The sequence below is a fragment of the Hipposideros armiger genome, unplaced genomic scaffold (assembly GCF_001890085.2).
Source record: "Hipposideros armiger isolate ML-2016 unplaced genomic scaffold, ASM189008v1 scaffold_38, whole genome shotgun sequence".
Lineage (NCBI taxonomy): Eukaryota > Metazoa > Chordata > Mammalia > Chiroptera > Hipposideridae > Hipposideros > Hipposideros armiger.
Window position 1 is genome coordinate 3,474,351 of NW_017731388.1, and position 22,288 is coordinate 3,496,638.

Here is a 22,288-nt window from a genome sequence, read left to right on the forward strand (position 1 = left end):
GAAGGATAGGCTGTGAAGGGATGGGCAAGCCCTCTGACGGGCTCCATTTATGCTGGGGGCTTGGAGCATTATGGGGGTAGGAAGTGTGTGGGGCTTACCACCCCAAGCCTTCCTCAGCCATCTGACACCCATGCCCCCTCAGGTACCCGGCCCCCACCCCTCAGAGCTCCTTGCCCGTGCACTTGTTTCCCGGACCCATGCATTCTCCTCTATAAATACCAGCTCTGGTATTTTGGGTTGGCAGCTGTTGCTGCCAGAGAGATGGCTGGGTTGACGTGGGGCTCCTGACAAAACACAAACCCCTGGTGTGCGTGGTGGTGGGTGGTGGTGTGAGTAGGGGGATGAATCAGAGAGGGGGTGGGGTGGGCACAAGGGGACAGAAGCCGGGCGAAGCTGGTGCTGCGGGGGTGAGAGAGTACATAGTGATTGGAAACTGAAAGTGCACCAGACCCTTTCTGGAAATCACCCTGTTGTTTATAAACTTGAGGCCCCACCTTCACCAGTGGGGGCGGGGGAGGAAGGAAAAGGGCCTATACTAGTCCAGAGGGAAACTGAGGCTCAGAGGTAGAACTCAGGTTCCAATGCACGTAACCTGAGCAGGCCAGCTCTGGCCAGGATTTCTCTCTGCCCTGAGGGCACCCTCCCACCCTTGGGCCTGCCTAGAGACTCCCCTCCTCTAGGCCCGGCTGATGGCCTCCTGGTCTCTACCTGAGCCCTCCCAAACCTCTGCCACTTCTAGAGAATCTTTAGAAAAATGGTGACTTGGAGCCTTTCTTGGGAACAGGCCTTGTCCCTTCAGTAAATGACTCAAAGTCTCATGTTGGAGCAAAAAGGAGACCCTCAAACTAAGTGGAAGCCTCTCCAGGACTCTCTCTCCTGATCACCCCTAGAAGGAGGCAGGCACCCAAGGGCTGAAAGGGGCCTGTCTGGGGGTTCCAAATACGCTTGCAGCCCTGGCGAAGCGGCTGACAGGCAGGCCTGCCTGGAGCCCTCCTAGGTCCACCAGCCTGTCCTACACCCCTCAACGGCCCCCCACCCGCCGGCTGGGAGCGAAGGCCTCATGCGGGGTAGCTGGCCTCCCCGCCCCCACGCCAGCGGCCGCCCTTTCCTGGCAGGACAGCGGGATCCTGCAGCTGTCAGGGGAGGGGCGGCGGGGGCTGATGTCAGGAGGGATACAAATAGTGCCGACGGCCGGGGGCCCCGTCTCCCCTCGCCGCATCCACTCTCCGGCCGGCCGCCCGCCCGCCGCCTCCTCCTCGCCGCCCAGCCTCGCCCGCGCCGCCACCATGAGCCAGGCCTACTCGTCCAGCCAGCGCATGTCCTCCTACCGCCGCACCTTCGGCGGGGCCCCGGCCTTCCCGCTCAGCTCCCCTCTGAGCTCGCCGGTGTTCTCGCGCGCGGGCTATGGCACCAAGGGCTCCTCGAGCTCGATGACGTCCCGCGTGTACCAGGTGTCGCGCACGTCGGGCGGGGCAGGGGGCCTGGGGTCGCTGCGGGCCAGCCGGCTGGGGACAGCCCGCGGGCCCTCCTCCTACGGTGCGGGCGAGCTGCTGGACTTCTCGCTGGCAGACGCGGTGAACCAGGAATTCCTGACCACGCGCACCAACGAGAAGGTGGAGCTGCAGGAGCTCAACGACCGCTTCGCCAACTACATCGAGAAAGTGCGCTTCCTGGAGCAGCAGAACGCGGTGCTCGCCGCGGAGGTGAACCGGCTCAAGGCCCGCGAGCCGACCCGGGTCGCTGAGATCTACGAGGAGGAGCTGCGCGAACTGCGGCGCCAGGTGGAGGTGCTCACCAACCAGCGCGCCCGCGTCGACGTCGAGCGCGACAACCTGCTGGACGACCTGCAGCGGCTCAAGGCCAAGTGAGCACCGGGTGCTCCCAGAAGCCCTTTTCCACGTGCTGGGCTCCAGGGACCCTTTCCTGCCCCATGCAGGGAGAAGGCCATTTACTTGTGTCCCCCAAGGGGAGATAGATTCCAGGTCTCTCCCTTGTGCTCCTGCTCTGCAAAGGAATTTTTTTTGGGGGGGGGACATCATGGGGTGCAAATGGGAGACCTTGGAAGACCAGGTGCCCTGGAGACGGCCCCCTGAAAAAGCATCTTAAGATGCTGGGGTGATGTTGATGGGGATCAGGCAGGCAGATGGGTGGAGGAGAGAGGCCCAAGTGCAGCCAGAGGGAAAGGGGGAGGTTGACAGGAGACCAGGAAACCTGGGGCCAGCTGGGAAGGGCAAGGGGTGGGGAATCCAAGCAGTCGCTCTCAGCTCATCTGTGACGAGGCTTTGGGGAGCGGTTTAGAGAGGGGATGTCTGCCTCTGGGACTGGCTGAGGCGGTGCCATTTCATAAGGGAATGGATAAGTTAGACGAAATGGGAGAGTGGGTGGTGGACTGCAGCCCTCAGAAAACTTGGAGGACCAGATGGTGGGCTTCACCAGGCTCCCGGTATGAAAGGGCAGCAAGTATTCATGGGTCCTGCTTCTGAGATCCCAGTGAGCAGTCACCACCCTGCCACTCAGGTCACAAACATCATTTGAGCACCTACATAGGCCAGGCACACAGAAGTGGATAAAATAGACACTGTTCCTAATCCCAGGGAGGTCACAATCTGATGGGGACATAAACTTCCAGGGTGTGGCTCTAGTGCAGAGATTGGGCCACTTCCTGTCCACTCTCAGGGTGGGCGGGGCCTCTTGTCTCCACCCAGCAGCCAGCCTTCCTCTCTCTGTCCTGAGCCCACTCCCTGGGCAGCCCAAGGCCAGTCATCTCCAAGGCCAGTTTTATCCCCGCCAACTGTCTGTTATTCTGTCTGTCTGTCCCTATCAGGCTGCAAGAAGAGATTCAACTGAAAGAAGAAGCAGAGAACAACTTGGCTGCCTTCCGAGCGGTGAGCCATCTTTGAACCCCCAGCAACCTTATCCTTCTTTCCCCCGGTGTGGCCCCTGGTCTCCCTCTGCCATTCCTGGTTGATAGATGACCCTGTCCCTCTTGTTTGACCTCTCCCAGGATGTGGATGCAGCCACTCTAGCTCGCATTGACCTGGAGCGCAGGATCGAATCTCTCAACGAGGAAATTGCATTCCTTAAGAAAGTGCATGAAGAGGTATGCCCTGGGGCCTCCTCCTTAGGGTCCTTAGACGCTGGGGAAAGTAGGTGGTGTGTGTAGGGGGTGGGGGTGGGGAGGGCAGTGGTAGTGCCTGGCTCTGGGAAGCGGGTGGGAGGGTGCTGGGGAGGGAGGCTAGTAGGGGACTGAAGCCCAGCTGCACCATGCAGGAGATCCGAGAGCTACAGGCCCAGCTTCAGGAACAGCAGGTCCAGGTGGAGATAGACATGTCCAAGCCAGACCTCACGGCCGCCCTCAGGGACATCCGGGCCCAGTACGAGACCATCGCAGCTAAGAATATCTCAGAAGCTGAGGAATGGTACAAGTCAAAGGTAGGCAGCCTGGCCTCTCCATCCCCCTTAATCCCAGTTTGGAGGTGCTTTCTGTGGCTCCATCCTTGGGGAGGAGGGTGAGCCAAGGTCTCCACGCTCCCTTGCCCACCTCTACCTGCATCATCTCAGGTCCCCTCTCTGCCTTTAGGTGTCTGACCTGACCCAGGCAGCCAACAAGAACAATGATGCACTGCGCCAGGCCAAGCAGGAGATGATGGAGTACCGACACCAGATCCAGTCCTACACCTGCGAGATTGATGCCCTCAAGGGCACTGTGAGTCACTGCCCACCTCACCCAGCTCAGCCCTTCCTGCCTGTAGCTTACATCCTCAGTCTGTAACCCTGGGCCCATCACATACCATCTCTGGGTCTGTCTCCTCATATCTGCCACAGGGATAAAAACAAACAGGTGGATTACCAGTTGGGCTCTCAGGAAATCATGGGGCTCCTATGTGGGGGCAGGGAAGGCTGAACATCGATGCTCCCTTTTATCAGTTCTATTTTCTGAGTTTCCACAAAACACTTCATTTGAGTTCAGGGTTCCCTGGCTGAGAAGTGTTTGACAATTCCTGGACCTGACCCTCTGGCGTTGCCTCCCAGCCCCAGATGTCTGTGTCGCTGTCCATCTTGGGATCCTAATGTTCACCATCCACCCCCCCAACAACCTGACCTTGACCTAGTCGCCCCTCCCCTGCAGAATGATTCCCTGATGAGGCAGATGCGGGAGCTGGAGGACCGCTTTACTAGTGAGGCCAGCGGTTACCAGGACAACATTGCTCGCCTAGAGGAGGAGATCCGGCACCTCAAGGATGAGATGGCCCGTCACCTACGGGAGTATCAAGACCTGCTCAACGTCAAGATGGCCCTGGACGTAGAAATTGCCACATATCGGAAGCTGCTAGAGGGCGAGGAGAGCCGGTGAGGCGCAAGGAGGGGGCTGGCTGAGGGGTGCTGCCCCGGGGGATGGGGCTCTGGATCACCTCAATAAGATCTGGAAACAATTTTATACAAGAGTCCACCGCTCCACTAATTGCAAAGAATTAATCAAGGCCACCTGGGTAAAAAGTGATTTAATTAACAGCTTTTATAAAAAGAGAAATATAAGTATTCCCTCATCTACCTTCAGAATTAAGAACCAGCAGCATAAAACCATGTTCAGCAACTGGTAATAAAATATTACTGCCAGTCAAGGGAGAGATGAGAGCAAAGAGATGAGAGAATGATGAGGAAGGAAAGGGAAGGGCCAGATAGAGACAGAGGGAGACAGAGGGAGAGACAGAGAGCCTCGAATGCAGGCTAAGAGAGAGGATGCAGAGACTTGTGCACTGAGGGTGCATGTGTGCGTGTGTGCACATACACACACACGCGCGCTCGTAGGAAAAGAACCAGAGTGACATGCTCGGACATGTCAACTCACCTCTAAACACAGAAAACAACATACAACTGAAAGGGACATGAGGGAACCTGCTAGGGGAAAGGGCAGGTTCTATATCTTGATTGAGACTCGTAGACATTGATTAAAACTCACTGGATTGCACAGTAAAGATCTGTGCATTTCACTGAATGTAAACTTAACCTCAGTTTAAAACAGGTCATTAGTTAAAAAAAATTGATACTCACAAAAATGATAGTATCTGAAGTTTTAAAAAACCAGCAGACATATTTAGATATAGAAGTACACGTAGATTTCAGATTTCATATAATAACACCTACATATAATGACTTTTTAAGATAACTAAAGGCACATTGCATTTTCCCAGCACTAGGCATAAATCGGGATGGTAGCTCTTGTAACTTGGCCTCACGTGGGTGGGTCAGAGGTTCCCAGCCTGGCTGGAGGGTGGGCACACACAATGGATATCACCCAGACCTGCTATGGATACATCCTGCAGCATCAGGAGTGAGAGGGAAATCTTGGTGAAAGGGAAAGGACAGTGGGGTTGGGGGTCCTGGTGTCATGTCAGCAGGTTAAAGATGGAATAGACGGACTTAGTGATCCTTCCAGAAGGGATAGTCCCTGGCACAGCGGAGTTGATCTTTGAACCCATGCCCTAAGCAGTGTGATACTGGGAGTGCTGGGGTCCATGGGACCAGGACAGCTGAGGATGGTGTTTAGAGAGAGGTCCAGAGCAAGCTTCGATGAGTGGGAGAAATGGAGGGTCCTAATCCTATGGGGATTTGGTCTCTCCTCTTTCAGGATCAACCTCCCTATCCAGACCTTCTCTGCCCACAACTTCCGAGGTGAGTGCCTGTTGGCAGGTGGAGGCTGGGGTGGCAGGGGGTAGGAGTCCAGCATGGGCACTGCCCAATACCATCCAGGAGGGGAGGATGGAACTGTGGGGACAGGACGGGGTCTGGAGACAAGAAATGGGGCTGCTGCGGGGGCAGGGGAAACTTTATTTCATTTCGTTTTTATTTTTATTTATTTTAATCTCACGGTATTGTATTGACTATGTCCCTTACACCTTCTGGGATTATTGAGCATCAGCAATTAGCTTCTGTTTCTTAATACACCCAAAGTCTGAAGGAACCAGGATTGTCCTTGGGGGCCTGCGGCAGGAGCATCTAAAACCATACACACAGGGCTCCAAGGCACCTCCCCCCTGTTGTCTATGGCAAGCTGCCAAGTGCCACCCCTCCCCCACTCTCACCCCTCCCACCGGCTTGTTGAACACCTCCAGTTTGCTGGAGCGAGATGTTGGATGCACGTTTAAAACAATGAAGCCAAACCTTAGCGAAGCCAAATAATTAGAAGAAGGAGCTCCTAGGGCATTCTGCCATTCTGCCATTCGTGGTACGCAGATCGCGTGGCTTTCCAACCCGGGAGAGCAGAAAAACACACTATAATGATACATTAGGAAAGGAAGTCAGAGTCCTTGGCACCTCCGCCTTTCCTAGACCAAACCATTTATATCTTCGATGTTCATTTCCATCAGGAACACATACACACTGTGCTCCACCAAGTTACAATGTGCATCACAGACACCAAGTGTAAGCCTTGCATTTAAAACTGCTTAATGCTTTTGGAAATTAATAGTTCTGTGGCCACGATAGGGCACAATGAGGAAACTGAGGCACAGAGGGGCAAGTCACTGGCTGCCAAAACAATGAATCAGTGACGGACTCCTGTCCATCTCTCTGTCATTAAGACATCAAGTCATTCATCCGGAATCTTAAAGGGGGGGCCAAGTACCATGAAGTCCTCCAAAAGAGTATCTTAGGACTGGGCTTTGGGGTTCTAACTGTCAGGGTACAATTCATGCAGGGCTGTTCTGCAGCCCAGGGATGGAGAGGGAGCAAGGATGTGTGTCAAGGATGGGACTGCTGGGTGGCCTGAGTCTCAGGAGTCCCGCCCTCCTGAACCAGCCCACACCTGGAGCACATTGTTGGCTTCTGATCCCATCTCAGCCATGGGACTGGCCATGGGGTCTGCAGAGCCACTTGCTGGGTGCTGGGCTCAAGGATAGGTGATAGCCGTCTTGCTGAAAAAGTACCAGGCCCGTCTTGAGGGGGTGGGAGTCTTCTGGGCTCGGCCCAGTGGGACTAGGGATGGACTCCCAGCCGCTGCAGCAGCCTGGGCCTGGACGTGGTCAGGCTGAGCATGTGGACGGATCTGTTATAGAAACAAGCCCTGAGCAAAGGGGTTCCGAGGTCCATACCAAGAAGACAGTGATGATCAAGACCATTGAGACCCGAGATGGGGAGGTGAGCAGCCTGCCTGGTTCTCTTACTCTTGGTGGGGGCCATGGAGTATATCTGGAGGGCTGTCAGTCAGGTGCTTTTCACCAGCTGTGCTTGTTTGAGCCCCTGTCTGCGGGGAGAAGGGGTCCTACTATGTTTGGGTGGGGGCGGCCGGCTGTGGCTCTGTAATCCTGCCCACGCTGGATTGGACTGAGTTTCTCTTCCTTCCCAGGTCGTCAGTGAGGCCACACAGCAGCAACACGAGGTGCTCTAAAGCCAGAGACCCCTTTGCCACCAGAGACCGTCCTTGCCCCTGTCCTCACTGTCTCCTGAAGCCATCCTCCTTCCATCCAAGGGCACCACACCCAGACACTGTGCTCCCCTCACAGCCTCTGACCCCTGCTCACCAACTACCCCTTATGGTCCCCACAGGGGACATGGTCCATCCCTGCCCAGCACAGGGAGCCCCCAGCAGTGTGAGTCCTGGATGTTGGAATTGAGTGAGCCTGGCTCTTGGCTGCCCCTGAGGTGTGCTGGGTAGACCTAGATGGAGCCAAGGCAGAGTCGTGACCCTGCCCCTCCCACCTCCGTAACCTCAGGCTCAAGCCTCTGGTTTTGGAGAGGGCCCGCGCCCCCTACCCCAGTAGGATGTTGGGACCCACATGGTCAGGATTGAGCCCTGTGGACCCCAGCCTGGGTCAGAGAGAGAAAGGGCTTCGTCCTCTGTAAGCTGGCGAGGTAACTGGGGGACTAGCCCCTGTGGAGACTGCTGGGGGGCACTAAGCTGACCCCATGGTCCCCTATATTCCCAGGGTGGGCTTAGCAAGCAGGGGCTACAAGAGCGAACCCCCGAAGGTGCCAGATGTGGGAGCAGGATATTCAGAAGGAGAGAGGGTAGGTGAGATGCTGAGAGGAAAGGAGAGGAGAGAGGCAGAGAGCGGTCTCAGGCAGGTGGCAGGGATGCCCACCTCCCCGTGCCTGCCCCTCCCCCACTGCAGGGGCTCTGGACAGAAACAATAAAAGATAAGCACAAGTCTAGCATGTTCCCTGCTGTCTTGACTGCCAGCTCTCCTCTGCGGTCGCCCAGGGCCCTGTGGAACTGTTCCTTGTGAGGGACAGTGTGCTGCCCTCCTGCCCAGCCATACTATCCCCCAGGGCCTGTCACCCTTTCGGTTCCTAGAGCCTCCCAGCCTTGTGGTATGTGTGTAGCGTACGGGGAAGGAGGCCAGATGGGGCTTTTGTAGGGGAACTACAAATACCTCCTGTCAGGCCCCGATTCTGGGACTGTTCCCCTTGGACCTCCTACTCCCCTTTGGGTCATCAGGGCCTGGGGACACCACCTGCTGTTCTTGTTTTTTTTTTTTTTAAGCTGAGCCATCCTGCCACCTGTTGGCAGCTCAGCGGCAGCTCAGCTTGGGCCGGGACTCGAACCACTAGTTGCTCAGAGCTCAAACTCTTGAGCGAGCTCTTAACCAACTGAGCCACCTGGCTGGCTCCACCTGATGCTCTTTTTGAAGGTCACCACCGCACCCTACAGACTGGCTCTGAAGTAGGGCTTTCCCATTTCAGCCTCTTTCCATTAAACCTACCTAAGTACCTTTTAGACACAAGGGCCAATTTAGGAAGAATAACAATGTTAAGGAAAGTGGAAAGCTCTTATCTTGTTCTTGGAGAAGAAGACCCAATACTCCTCTAAAGATGTCCATTCATCCTCTGTTAATCTATCATTTCAATGCTATGTTATCTCAAAATACTAAAGGGGAATTTTGGGAGAATTTGGGAAGATGGGAGGAGAATGTAGGACATATGAAAAGAAAATTAGGAAATCATGGATTAAAACATTCACACAGGGGCCGGCTGAGTGGCACGTTGGTTAAGAGTTGGCTTGGGATGTCAGCTCTGAGCAGCAGGGCCCAGGTTCGGATCCCACATGAGGGCCAGTGACGCTGTGAACAACAATTCGACCTGGAGCTGGGCTGCCATGACTCGCCAGCGACCGCATAGGCTGAAGTGGAGTTGCAGTGGGCTGCCGTAAGCTACCATGAGTGACTGGCAGCCAGTGTGAGCAGCCGGCAGTCTGCGTGAGCTGCCGTGAGCCACTGTGAGCGGCCGTGAAATGGCAGGCGAGTGACTCCCTCACCCAGGAAGAGCACAATGACATTACCAACATGGGCCAGTGAAGCGATGTCCTCCACAACTAGACTGAAGAACAAAAGGACAGCAGCTTGTCTGTTCCCCTTCCCCCAATTCCCCAATAAAATCTTTAAAAAACCAAAACAAAACACAAAAAACATTCACACAGATATGTTAAAGGTTTCTGTGAGAAACCTTAATTATTCAATATAGGGCTTGGAGGCAATTGGGTAGCCATGGGGGGGGGGGGCAGGAGTAAAGGCTGCCTCTCTTTTCACTCCTTCCAAAAAGTAAATTCCAGTGGATCAATGATTTAGGAAGCTTGACGGGTCCATGAAGGTCTCAGCCATCCTGCCACTCCTCACAGATATAAAGGACTCTCCTTTAGAGACAGCAAGAGGGTAGAAATCACAAACATGATAAATTCACAGTCTGCAGGTGAAATAAACCTAATGAGGTTTCAGCCTTCAGGCCTCTAGTCTAACATTCTTAACTGTTTTTTTTCCCCAGAAACTTTCTCTCCTCCTTGGACGTAGCCCTTGCCCACAAGTTGCCCCTTCCCCTCTGTGTTGTGTAGTCCCTCCCTCTAAGAAGACCCCTTCTCTGTGGCTTTCTTTGCCCTGGGAGCATCTGGGGCTACAACCCAGGTCCTCACCCTAGGCCACCGGTGACTCATGATCATTGATTTTCTCCAGTGCTCCAATGGGGTGAACCCTTCAGGCCCCAGAACTACCCCCAATCAACCTGTTGTGGAGCTCCAAGTGAAATTAGAAATATCGTTTCCAGTGTCTTCACACTGAAATATAGGAGGAGGGATGGGTGAGGGGCTCATCCTTGAGCCTGCTAGAGGCCCTGGATTAGCCTCTCTGTGAGAGAAACCCCTGGGGGAGGCTAGGCCCAGGCGGATAAGAGGTGGTGTGTGTATATGTAATTCCTGGAGCCCCGCGTCCCCTTCTTCCCCCTGAACGAGTTATGTGCACCTCATAAAGAACAAGGGGACACATCCATCAGGGAAGGTCTGAGAGGCAGCCTCACTCTCCAAAGAAAAGCTTAGGTACAGACGAGTCACCTAAGTGGAGGGAGCGTAGGCATCTTAGACACAGAGTCAGACCTCAAAGGCAATGACCCCCACAATGCAGAAATTCCTTCCCCAGCCTCAATGAGCAGTCATCAAGCTGTGCTTGAATGTCTCCAGTGTCAGAGAACTCACCCCCTCAATGGTGGCCCCCTTCTAGCTGGGGACAGCTCTGAAAGTCAGAAAGCCCTTTTTTTCTCAGCACACACCTGTGTCCTGTGACGACTACCTACCTGTCCTCAGGGAAGAGAGGAGGCCCAGACTCACCTTGTTTCCCACCGTGGGGAAGCATGCTCTGAGCACACCCTTCCTGGGACTAAAAATTCTGGTTCTAAGCCCTCGGCTTTGTCTCTCTCCTTGGGAGCTGATCAGTGACCCAGAGAAGCTAGTTCAGGGAAATGGATGTGGTACTCCCAGAGACTGGACAAAAATAAACCAAAGAAGATCTGGGTCTCATGTGGTCGTACACATAAGCCTCATCACCTCCACGGCAAAACCTCTCCCTGTTTCTGGGGACACTTGGTATCTTCTCCTTCAATACTCCGAACATTAAGAAATAAGAGAGCTCACAGAAGACTGACTGGTTTCCCCCTGGGGAACTCAGGGACCAATTCCAGACCAACTCAGACCCCACCTGAGGGGATGGAGTAGGAAGGATTGTGGAGGCAAATATGTCCCTAAGCCAGGAACTGAGGACTCAGCAGGGACTTCCCTACCCTATCTGTCCACTCTGGCTGCCCTCCCCTGCTCTGCCCCTTGGGACAGTGCATTCCACCCATTCACCCCTTCCTAGTCCCCTTCTCACCACAAGCTTGCCCAGGACACATGTGAAAATACATCAATGACCTTTGATTCAACACCTAGAGTGTCAGCTAACCAAGGGCCAGTTTTTTATTGGTTTTATTCACTATTGTGTCCCTGGTGCCCAGAAGAGTGCTTGGTCCATAGAAGGCGCTCATTATAAATTTAAATACTTGTTGAATGAATATCCACTGAGCACTTTTATTTGCTTTCCTCTAAATTAAATATTTATCAGAAAGGCTGATGGCCCCTACTTCATTCACTGATTCAACCAATATTTACGGAGCTTTTACCATGTGCACATGATGCATCGTTACTCAGAGGAAGCTCCCCACAGCCCAGAGAGGTGGGGTGAACTGCCAAGGTCACACAGCATATCTGTGGCAGAGGAGGACCAGGCCCCAGGCTCTTTGGCCTCCAGAGACCAGATCTCTTTCCATGACACCATAGGCTTGTGATCGCTAGGCAGGGCAGACTGGCAGCACACACCTAGCCCAGCGCCAGGCCGCAGGGCACTGTGGGGCCCATTCTGAGGGACAGATGAGCGCCTTGCAGACAGCTGCCCTGGGGGACAGGCCGCGCCAGAGCCTGATGGCTTCCTGCTGTCACAGCTAGAGCAGGCTCCTCCAGGAGAGGGCGCCAGCAACTCGACCGGGCCTGTGCCTCCCTACCCAGGCCCACATACCTATCCCTTTGCACACATCAGCGAATGCCCCTATTGCAAATATTCGGACAGGAGACACAAGCCATGTTCCAGGCTCTGTGCCAGGCTCTTTTAAATAGTTAATACTCATTTAAATATTTTATATAATAATTTAAAGCCATCACAACAACCTAAGTCAGATCATGTAATTCCTCGGCTCAAAATCCTCTGAGATGACTCCCCAGTTCACCAGGAATAAAAGTGCCATGGACTACAAGATATAGGCTATCTGGACCCTGCTACCTGTCTGACCGCATGTCCCTCCGCTCCCCCGCCACACACACACTCCCTCCAGCCCCGCTGGCTTCCTGGTGCTTCCCTGAGCCCACCTCTGCCTGCAGCAGTCCTACCCAGGTATCTGCAGGCACCATTTGCTTCCTCTTTTAGTAAGGCTCTAACTACCCTATTTGAAAATGCAGCCCCCACCACGGTCCCATCTCCATTGCCCTGCTCCATTTTTTTCCACAGTGCTTATCTCCTTCTCCCGATCTTTATTATTTCTTGATAATTGTTTGTCTGCTTCCTTGAATATAAGCAACACAGGAGCAGGGATGCTTGTCTGTTTTGTTCACTGCTATATTACCCTAGTGCCTAGAACAGTGCTAGGTATATAGTAGGAACTCAAAAATATTTGTTGAATGAATGACGAAACCCTGAGTTGGGTTACCCTCATTTTATAGATGAGGAAACTGAGGCTCAGAGATGTTAAATAACTTGCTCAAGATCACACAGTTTATTTAATTCAACCAACCAACCAACCAACCAGCCAAAATTTATAGACCACCTGCTGCATTCCACACAAATGGTTGAGGCACAGAGCTAGGTGTTTAGGGACAGTCTCTAGTCCTTTGTACTTGGTGTTCCATCTACTTGCAATATGTTGCCCCTACATTTTTACATTTTAGAATTTAATTTACGTTTAAGAATTCAATTAATCATCAGTGGTTGCCAGAGGCTGGTAGAGGGGGTGTGGTTGACTACAAAGGGGATGCTCAGGCAAATATTTAGGGTGATCAGACTGTTCTGAATGGTCCTGGGGTAGTGAATGCATGATTCTTTGCATTTGTCAAAACCCGGAGAAGTGCACAGTATAAAGAGTAAGCTTTAATGTGTGCAAACAACAAAATAATTGCATTCCTCAAGGCTTTCAGTCCCCATGGACATAATTGGGTGTTTAAATTGTTTCTTCTCGGGCCGGCCGAGTGGTGCAGTGGTTAAGGGTTGGCTTGGGATGCCAGCTCTGAGCAGCAGGACCGGTTTGGATCCCACACTAGGGCCAGTGACGCTGCGCCCTCTACAGCTAAGATGGTGAACAACAGCTCGACCTGGAGCTGGGCTGCCGTGAGCCGCTGTGAGCTGCTGTTCAGGGGCTGGCAATCATCTGTCTCACCCGGGAAGAGCACAATGATAATACCAACATGGGCCAGTGAAGCGACATCCTCCACAATTAGATTGAAGAACAAAAAGGACAGCAACTTGTCTGTACCCCTTCCCAGATTCCCCAACAGTGTTCCCCTCCTTCAGTTCCCCAATAAAATCTTAATAAATAAATAAATAAATTGTTTCTTCTCTACCCTCTCCATGGACACACACACAAGCACACTTTGGCTTCCGTCTCCCAGAATGAAGGTGGGGGATAAGGAGGCAACAGTAAGAGTAGCTTTCTCCAAATGACTCAGGGTTCCTCTTGCGGCTCCTCTCTGCCTCCCCAGGCTTCAGTCCTCAGGGCTCAAGGTCAGGCCTGTGCCTCTCACCTAGACTTTTAAAAAAAGGTTTTATTTTGAGATAATCATAGATTCACATGTGGTTATAAGAAACAATACAGAGATGTCCTGTATATCTGGTTTCCCCCTGGGGTAACATCTTAGCATGCACAACTATGATCCAATATCACAACCAGGAAATTGCCATCGATGTAGTTCATGCATCTTCTTCAGATTTTACCAGTTTTATACGCACTCAATTGTGTGTGTGTGTGCACGCGCACGCACACATAAATGCATTTAGTTCTGTGCAATTTTATCACATGTGTAGATTCATGTGACCACCATCACAATCAAGTTACAGAACTATACCATCACAAATGTCTCACCTGGACTTTTAGAAAGGGTTATGTCCTGTCTTGATGTTTTTCAAAGTGCAACCTTTAGATACATTGGAGCCACCTGGGCCACTTGTTAAATGTGCAGATTCCTGGAACCTCCCAGCACCTCCTACTGAACCTGTGTCTCTGAGGGTGGAGCCTGGGTACCTGTACTTTTAACAGGCACCAACTTTGTGAATCATAGCTCTAACTGGCCCCCAGCTCTCCCATCTCCTAATCCACTCTCCACACTATGGCTGCCAGAGGGATTCTTCTAAAACACAGCTCTGACCATGACATCCTGCTGCTTACCACCCTGCAGTGGCACCCAACTACCATCAGGATACAGACTTAGCAAGCAAAGCTCCCTGGGTCCGGCCCCATCTCCCACCTCCGCTCACCTCCCCCCACTGCAGTTCAACCCTTCCATCTCCTCTGATTCTCAGAACACATCATCTACTATCATCATGCTCTGATTTGGTCACGCTGTTGCCTCTGCCTGGAATGTCCTTCCCACTCTTTTCCTCCTATTGCAACTCTATTCAATTACCCATTTTTACCTTTTTGGACTTGCAGGTTGAGAGAGACTTGATGTCACCCAGCAAATAAAGGCAGGACCAGCTGAAAGCCCGAATCCACCAGACTCCTTGCTCCTGGTCTTACTGTTCACCAGGCTGTCATGGAGGCTGCAGGAGTCCACTGGTCCCTGTTCTCTGGCTGTCTACTCACTTCCATTGGGCCTTCCTTCCCATCTGCTTCTCAGACAAATCACCCAAGACCTCCTGTCCCTCTTTCCAGCCCAGTGGGCCTGGGAATCAGGGACTTGAGAATAGGGAACAAAGGAAATGGGACTGAGCCCAGGGGTAACCTGACTCTGGGAGTGGGCTTGGGAGACCCACCATGGGGGCAAGGGCTGGGAACTGTTTAAGCTTGAGGGGATAATGGGGGCTCCAGGAGGGAAGGAAGGAGCAGCGTGGAGTCCAAGTCCCCTCCTCTGCTACCCCCTCCCTCCACAGCTCCCGAAACCCGAGCCGGGGGGCCTAAAAATAGCCCCCGAGGCGCAATTGCCTGCTGGCCGCCCTGGTGACCTTCTGGGTAGCACAGGCCGAAGGCGGGCGGGCAGCAGGAAGGCAGGGCGCCGGCCCCCCAGGACTCGTCTCCCAGGGCACCATCTTCCTGGTGCCCCTGTGACCATCAGTTCCAGCGTCCCCACAGCCCAGCTCTAAGAAGTCATGCAGAAAGCCCGGGGCACGCGAGGCGAGGAAGCAGGCACGAGGGCACCCCCAAGCCCTGGGGTGCCCCCGAAGAGGGCCAAGGTGGGGGCCAGCGGAGGTGCCGTGGTGGGGGCACCAGTCTTCCTGCGGCCCCTGAAGGACGCAGCTGTGTTTGTGGGCAGCGACTTGCGGCTGCGGGTGGTGGTGAGCGGGACGCCCCAGCCCAGCCTCAGCTGGTTCCGTGATGGGCAACTCCTGCCCCCACCAGCCCCTGAGCCCAGCTGCCTGCGGCTGCGGAGCTGCAAGGCACAGGACGCCGGTGTTTACAGCTGCAGGGCCCAGAACGAGCGGGGCCAGGCCTGCTGTGAGGGTGTTGTCACAGTGCTGGAGGTCCCAGGTAAAGGGGAGGTGGGGGCTGGGTGGGTGATCAGAGATAGAGAAGGGCTTCCCCAGGCCACGTGGGTTGATCCAGGCGTCTTCCCAGGTGCTCTGGCTTCTCAGCGGCACTGACCCAGAAGTACCCACCAAGAGGAAAGTGCAGGGAAAGGGGTGTAAAGGTAGAGAAACTCCCTACAGGAAGGTCGGAGGTCAAGGGTCAGCATTGGGTAAGCAAAGCCTGAGCCCCACTCAGGCCTCTCTGGGAATTTCATGGTGGACACCCTCCTGGTTCCCCTGTAGCGAGAGACCACCTACGGAAAATCGTCTTCATCAGCTCCAGTAACTTAGACTTGAGAGTCCTGACAGGTGTGTGCAGGTGCAAGGGAGCGAGCCAGCCCTCCTGGTCCCACTGAAATATTGAGAGGATGGGTCAGAGCTCCTCACAGTCTGTTGCTGGGCAAGGTGGTGTGCATCAGGCTGGTTGGAAGAGGCCAGAGGGTAGACAGGTATGAATCAATGGGGTTCAGGGCATCAGGAGGTAGAGCTAGGGCTGGGGCTCCCAAGTGTGTATGGAGATGGGTGCCTGAGAATCTACATGCCAGCGTGTTCATGTGCTTGTGTGTATGTGTGTGGGCTGTGGCTGGGTCTAGCGGTACGAGCAGATGAGGGATGGGGGTCTGTGGAGTTGGTGTGGAAAGCCTATGGGCCATGTCTAGCTGTTCAGAGGGCCTGGAAGGGGGGATGCTCAGGCAGGTGCCTGGGCCCCTGCCCCTGTGGGCATAGAGCGCCAGGCTCCTGTGTGAAGGGACCGATGATGGTCCAAGGCAGAAGGAGAGGGGACTGAGGCTGGGCTTGGTGCTCAGGGTTGTGCTGGGGCTGGTGTGGGTGCCTGGCCAGTGCCAATTCTCCCTGGGTTCATGTTTGGTCTTTTTGACCTCCTCAGCCCCTAAGCCAATTCTTCTCTAGGCTGAAGGCAGAGCCTTAGGCTGACTGAACCTTGAGAAACAGAATTGAAGTAGAGTATTGTTAGGGGAGATGGCAAAGTGCTTGGGGGTCACTGAGTACGTCCTGGGCATTCTTCAACAGGGAATTCTCAATCCAGCTGGGTGGTATCGTGTAAGGTACATCCTTGGGAACTGAGGAGGAGGCATAGGGATGAAGCTGGAGGGGAAAGAGGGCTCTAAGATGCAGCCAAGTCAGGAGATGGAGCAGGGGCTCAGCCTCCCTCTGCCAGCATCTCCTTTCTCCCTAGCCCCGCCCTGCCCACCCTCCAACAGTCTTCAATGACTGTGGAGTCCCTGTGGCCAAGGCTGGCATCTCTTGGTTGGCTTTGTAATTGGCCAGATACAGGCTTTCCTAGCTGGTGTTAGAGGATGAGACCCATCCTGGCCGACCTCTGAACTGGGGAAGAATCGGACTTCTTAGGAATCTTAGCTCTGGTCCCCTAAGGGGACTGAAAACAGAACATAAATGGAAGGGCATGATAGACAGATTGATGAGAATACAGCTCAGTGGAGAGAGATGTTAGGGAAGGGAAAGGGAGTGCTGAGAAGTGTGATGGTCACAAGGTTTGTTTAGAATTAGAAAGGACCAGGGCCGGCCGAGTGGCGCGTTGGTTAAGAACTCGCTTGGGATGCTAGAGGGCCCTGGTTCGGATCCCACATATGAGGGCCAGTGACACTGCCCTCTACAGCTAAGATGCTGAACAACAGCTCAACCTGGAGCTGGGCTGCCGTGAGTCACCGGCAACGGCATAGGCTGCAGCCCCTGTGACAGTGAGTTGCCATGGGCTACCGTATGTAGCCAGCAGCTAGCGAGTTGCCATGGGCTACCGTATGTAGCCAGCAGCTAGCGTGAGCGGCGAGCGGCCGTCTAGAAGGGGGCAACTGATCTGCCTCAGCCGGGAAGAGCGCAATGATGGTGCCAACTTGGGCCAGTGAAGCAACATCCTCCACAACTAGACTGAAGAATGAAACAACAGCAACTTGTCTGTTCCCCTTCCCCCAATTCCCCAGCGCTGTTCCCATCCCCCCAATTCCCCAATAAAAAATCTCAAAAAAAAAAAAAAGAATTAGAAAGGACCACAGAGAACTGCAGCCCCAGACGCTCTTTTTTACAGGTGAGCTCACTGTGGTCCAGAGCAGATGGAGATCTGCCCAAAGGCATACAGCTAGTTATGGACACCCCAGAATTAAGAACCCAACCCTCCTGGTTTGGACTCTGAAAGCTCTTTACTACTCAAGGAGTTCTGGAGGAAGGAGAGAGAAAGGGAAAGGGAGCTGTCCATTGTATGGGAAGTATCCCAGGACTGGCCTTTCTGAAGACAAAAGCTTCCTTGACTGCCCTGGTGCCCCAAGGTGGGGGAGTGGCAGGGTACTGTCTCCTCAGCCCTCTGTAATCTGGGTGGTATGGCCAGCAGAGCTGAGGCCTGGCTGGGCATACCTAGATGAAGGCCAGGGGCCAGTCTCCAGGAGTCTCCAGGAATGGCACGTGGGAAAGGAAAGGACCCTGGGTGCTGTGGCACTGGACGTGGGGCCTTTTGACAGTCATGTTAAAACAGGAAGAGCGTTGGGCTTTAGCAAGTCATGTTTAAGAACATTTTCCTACCAGTGAAATCTTTACCCCAAGAGCAGCCTTATTATTGTTAATTGGTATTAATTTATAATAGTACCAATAGCTACTATGCTGCTGTGTGGCAGTACCCTATCACATCCTTTGACATAACATTCAGGTCCCACAGCAACCCTGGGGAAACTGAGGGGCAGAGGGATTAAATGACATGTCCTGCTGTACAGATAGAAGGTGGCAGAGCAGGGATGGAAGCCTCAGTCTGTTCCACTGCAAAGAACAATGTGCTTAATTATTATACCTTCCCACATGATTTGGGGGAGAGAGGGCCTTTGCTTTGGTGATGTTGGGGGATTGACCAGGTGAGTCTGGCTTCTTACTCCTCCTATTGCCCCCCTCCAGTCCCTGCCTAATGAAAGGTCCTGGTCAGGGGCAGCTGGGCAAGCAGCTCAGCATTGCTCAGACTCACTCATGGAAAACTTTCTTGGTTGGGAGGACTTCAGGGTTCTCGAGGAAGCCCAGCCAGGACCTGGCTGCAGAGGGAAGCAGGCAGTTTCCTGGCTCCGACCGCTGTCTGGCTCAGCAAGGGGTGATGCTAAGGTTCCTGGCACTCCTGAAACCTGAGATGTTAGTTCAAGGATGGAGGGATACTGGTATGGCTTGGGGAGCTGGGACCCTGAGAAGACAAGTGGGCTTCAGGATGGAGAGTTTGAAAGATGGGAAACAGGAAGGTGGGTTTAGGGTGCAGAAATGAGGACAGGATAGGAACAGTGAAAATGGCAGAAATACAGGATACTTTCAGTATCTCATTTCATTATTTAATCGCCTGAGCCCCAGGTTACTGTTATGATGTTATACATATAAGAAAACTGGGGTTCAAAATGGGAATTCACCCAATGTCACACGGCTAGTGAGGTGGCAGAGCCAGGTCTGAAAGCCAGGTCTCTGGGTCTAGGTCCACATTGCCTGTCCTCAGAAAGAGAAGTGTGGAAAGCGAAGGATCTGTAATCATAACCATCCTTCTGTCCATAGCCCCAAAGCCATCCTCTGGCCCAGTCTCCAAGATAGGCAGGCATTCTCTTTTAGAACGTCAGGCTCACACCGGCATGGGCTGAGGAGCCCTGTGCAAGTCAAGTGACCAGAGTAAATGCCACTCTCAAAGCTTGGGGCATGTGGCTATAGGGGAAGGCCTGCACTAAAGGGCAGGGGGGTAAGGACAGGGCACAGCCCAGAGAGGGTATAAGCTGATGATGCTCACCGTGTTAGTTTGAAGTTTCATAGCCGGGGTCTGGAAGACTCTGGTGTCAATCAGAAGGGCCAAAGGTCAACAGGTGATAGTGAACCATGCGGAGACTTGAAAGCATGGAGAGATTAGGGATTGGGAGAGAGGGCGTTTAGGCAAGGGAAAGGTGGGGAATATACCAGAACCTGCATTGAGGTATATTCTGCAGCTACTGTCTTTTCCACCTGGAATTTGGAAGTCTGGATGAAAAGCCAGGAGGGAACTAGTATGGAGCTGGGGATGGGTATGGAGAGTGTCACCGTTCATTCATGCCAAGTCCTAATCAGGAGAGGAGGCGGGGCCAGAGCGGGAGCAGGGAGGAGCTCTAGGAGGAAAGTAAGAGAAAAGCAGAGAGGTCCCCAAAGCAGCCAAAGCCCACGCGGGAGGACTTTCCTGAAGCAAGGCAGGTCCTCCCAGGAAGATCCTGAGTGGAATGTGAGTTGGTCACTTCTCCGGCTGTTTCTTGGGAAAAGCCTAGGTCAAGACAGAGAAGGGAAGAAGGCTGGATGAACGAGCTGCTCCAGGAAGATTTACTATCCCCATTCCCACCACCCCTCATCCTCTCCGCCCCCAGCTCTGCCACCCCCTCCCATGTTTATCGAGTGCCTACTGTGTGCCAGTCACTGTCTCAGTGCTCGGGGGTTGGGGGTAAAGGTAAAAATTCCTGTCCTCCTAGAGATTACATTCTAGTGAGGAAAGACAGACACATGCAATAAACATAAGCCAAAATTATATAGTATGTCAGAAATACAGAGCAGGGTTAGCAAGAGGAAGGAAGGGAGAAACCGAACCTGGGCGGGGAAAGAGACGGGGCAAAGAGGAGGGGAGCAGGTGTACCTGGCTCGGAGGAGGGTCTGCATGAGAGATCAGGCATGCCATGATGACCTGGGTTGTCTCTGGAAGGGGCAAGGCTGGCAGTGCAGAAATTAGAAGTCTAGGTTTAGGGAAATGGCAGGGGGGCACAGCAGCACAGCCATAGAGGACAAATGGAGCAATCTGGAGCCCACCCTGAGAGCATGCCCCAGAGCGGCCTTGTGGGAGGGAGCAGAGCAGGCCCAGAGCAGGAACACAGAATCCCACGGGCCTCTCCTCGGCCAGCTGTCCCATCACTCACGCCCATTGCCCATTGGTTATTTTTGCTATGGAATGTGCCAGCCCCTAGGATTCTCCTGGGGAACAGGGGCTCAGGTTACCCCTTCTCCTCACTCAGCTCCACCTGTGAATGGGCGTGTTTGGGGGTAAGCAGGGAAAGTGCCTGTGGGCGTCCAGGGTCTCTAGCTGGAACTGATATGGACACATGCGTGTACCCTCTCAGTGCACGTCCCCCATGCATGTGTCTGTAGATGCCACACTTGCCTCCGGGGGTCTGGGAAATAGGACCTCCTGCATGTACCCAGAATGTATAAGACATGACCATAAACTTTAAAATAAGGGGGACACAAACTCAAATAACTTCAGGAGCCAAGTAGAAACTGATAATGAGCAAGGCGCTGTTGTCAGCGGCTGAACTTGAGCATGCCTGCCTCACCTAAAATATTGTGCAGGCTGAATAAAACTCATGAGTTAGGTTCTGTATTTATTTTGGACCCAAGCTTTCAAGAAACAAAGTTAGGGAACCCACTGACCAATCAGCATGTGAGGCTTTATGACATAGTGGTCACTGAACTCAGTCACCGTGTCTGGGTTAGAATCCTGGATCTCCCAATCACTGGTTGTGCAACCTTGGGCAAGTAATCTCTCTGTGCCTCAGTCTCCCTCCTTGTAAGGATTAAATGAGTTTATTAATATAAAGCGCTTAACACGATGGTCAGTACACACTAAGCATGCAATAAGTGTTAGTAATAATGAATTAGTAGTTATATCCCAGAAACCAGGACTAGCACTACTTGTGTGTGCTGGGATGGGAATTTGGATCTGGGGGACAGGTGGAGACACACAACCTGTGTGGCTTTGGCTAAGTGATAGGACTTCTCTGAGTTTCCAGCTCACAGAGTTGTTGTGAATGAGGTCACATTTATAAAGTGTCTGGCACTAGTAGTACATGCTTAAGAGCCTTATGATTGTTTGGGTTGGGGGTAGTTCTGTATAGGCAAAGTGTGCATGGTGCTGAATGGGAGGACGGAGGAAATTTGGCGATGGGAGGACGGAGGAAATTTGGCGAATGTGCTCACCTGTGAGCGAGAAGGCAGGCAGGTCCTGTTTGTGAATAGTAGGAGTACCTCTGGGCACTTTAGCGTGTGTGTGTGTGTGTGTGTGTGTGTGTGTGTGTGTGTGTGTGTGTGTATTAGCGCGCGCCAGGCTACAGGCACAGAACACCTACCATCAAGAAATTCGAGTGCCCTTTCTGGCTTTCCTGAGAAGCCTGGGGATTCTCACAGTCTGGGGCCGTGTTAGCACGTAGCCCCCATCCACGAGGACCCTCCCCCGCTGGGTATCACCTAGGCGCCTCTACCCGGCGCTATGGCCTGCGGAGTGTTCTGGCCACCGCGAGTTGGGTACCGCCAGGCACAGGGTCCATGTGCGCATGTTTGCGGAGTGAGCAAGTCGAGCGAGATGCGGCTGACCTTCCAGAGTGGCCCCGCGGGAGGTGGGAGGGGTGGCGTGGCGGTCGCGTTGGGCTGCCAATGAGAGACTGGCCCGATTTCTCATGGGGCCACTGCAGCCCTTTCTGTGCCTCAGTTTCCCCATGTTCCCAGGGCCCGGGAGGCAGATGCGAGGTGGAGGTGCGGGAAAGCAGGTGATAGCTGCCCCAGGGGACATAAGGGAGCAGGGCAGGGAAAGGGGCACAAGGTGGGGTGCCAGCTGGCGGGGGAGGGGCAGGCTCTGGGCGCCGCCGCCTTCCCCCCGCCTGGGCTCCAGCGGCCCCGAGGCTCCTTCCGCCACCAGCGTCGGCTCCCGTCCGCCCCCGGATCGCCCCCGGCCCCGCCTCCGACTCCGC

General features: G+C 53.7%; 2 protein-coding genes across 7 annotated transcripts in view; both read left to right on the forward strand.

Moving 5' to 3' along the window:
* Window positions 1–1,185: 1,185 nt before the first annotated feature.
* On the forward strand, window positions 1,186–8,151 carry DES (desmin). Its single transcript, XM_019638274.1, has 9 exons — window positions 1,186–1,864; window positions 2,825–2,885; window positions 3,005–3,100; window positions 3,271–3,432; window positions 3,581–3,706; window positions 4,130–4,350; window positions 5,630–5,673; window positions 7,055–7,137; window positions 7,346–8,151. Exons 1-9 carry the CDS (start codon window positions 1,287–1,289, stop codon window positions 7,385–7,387), a joined length of 1,413 nt encoding a protein of 470 aa, XP_019493819.1. The 5' UTR covers window positions 1,186–1,286; the 3' UTR covers window positions 7,388–8,151.
* A 6,818-nt stretch (window positions 8,152–14,969) lies between these two features.
* SPEG (striated muscle enriched protein kinase) overlaps window positions 14,970–22,288 on the forward strand; it is a 56,581-nt gene continuing 49,262 nt past the window's right edge. For 2 of the 6 annotated variants that reach the window (XM_019638264.1, XM_019638271.1), the window contains exon 1: window positions 14,970–15,519. In XM_019638264.1, coding sequence (XP_019493809.1) covers window positions 15,141–15,519 — 379 coding nt within the window. In that variant the 5' untranslated portion in view covers window positions 14,970–15,140. The remainder of the gene's footprint in view (window positions 15,520–22,288) is intronic. The other 4 variants (XM_019638260.1, XM_019638261.1, XM_019638272.1 and 1 more) reach the window with 3 other exon arrangements.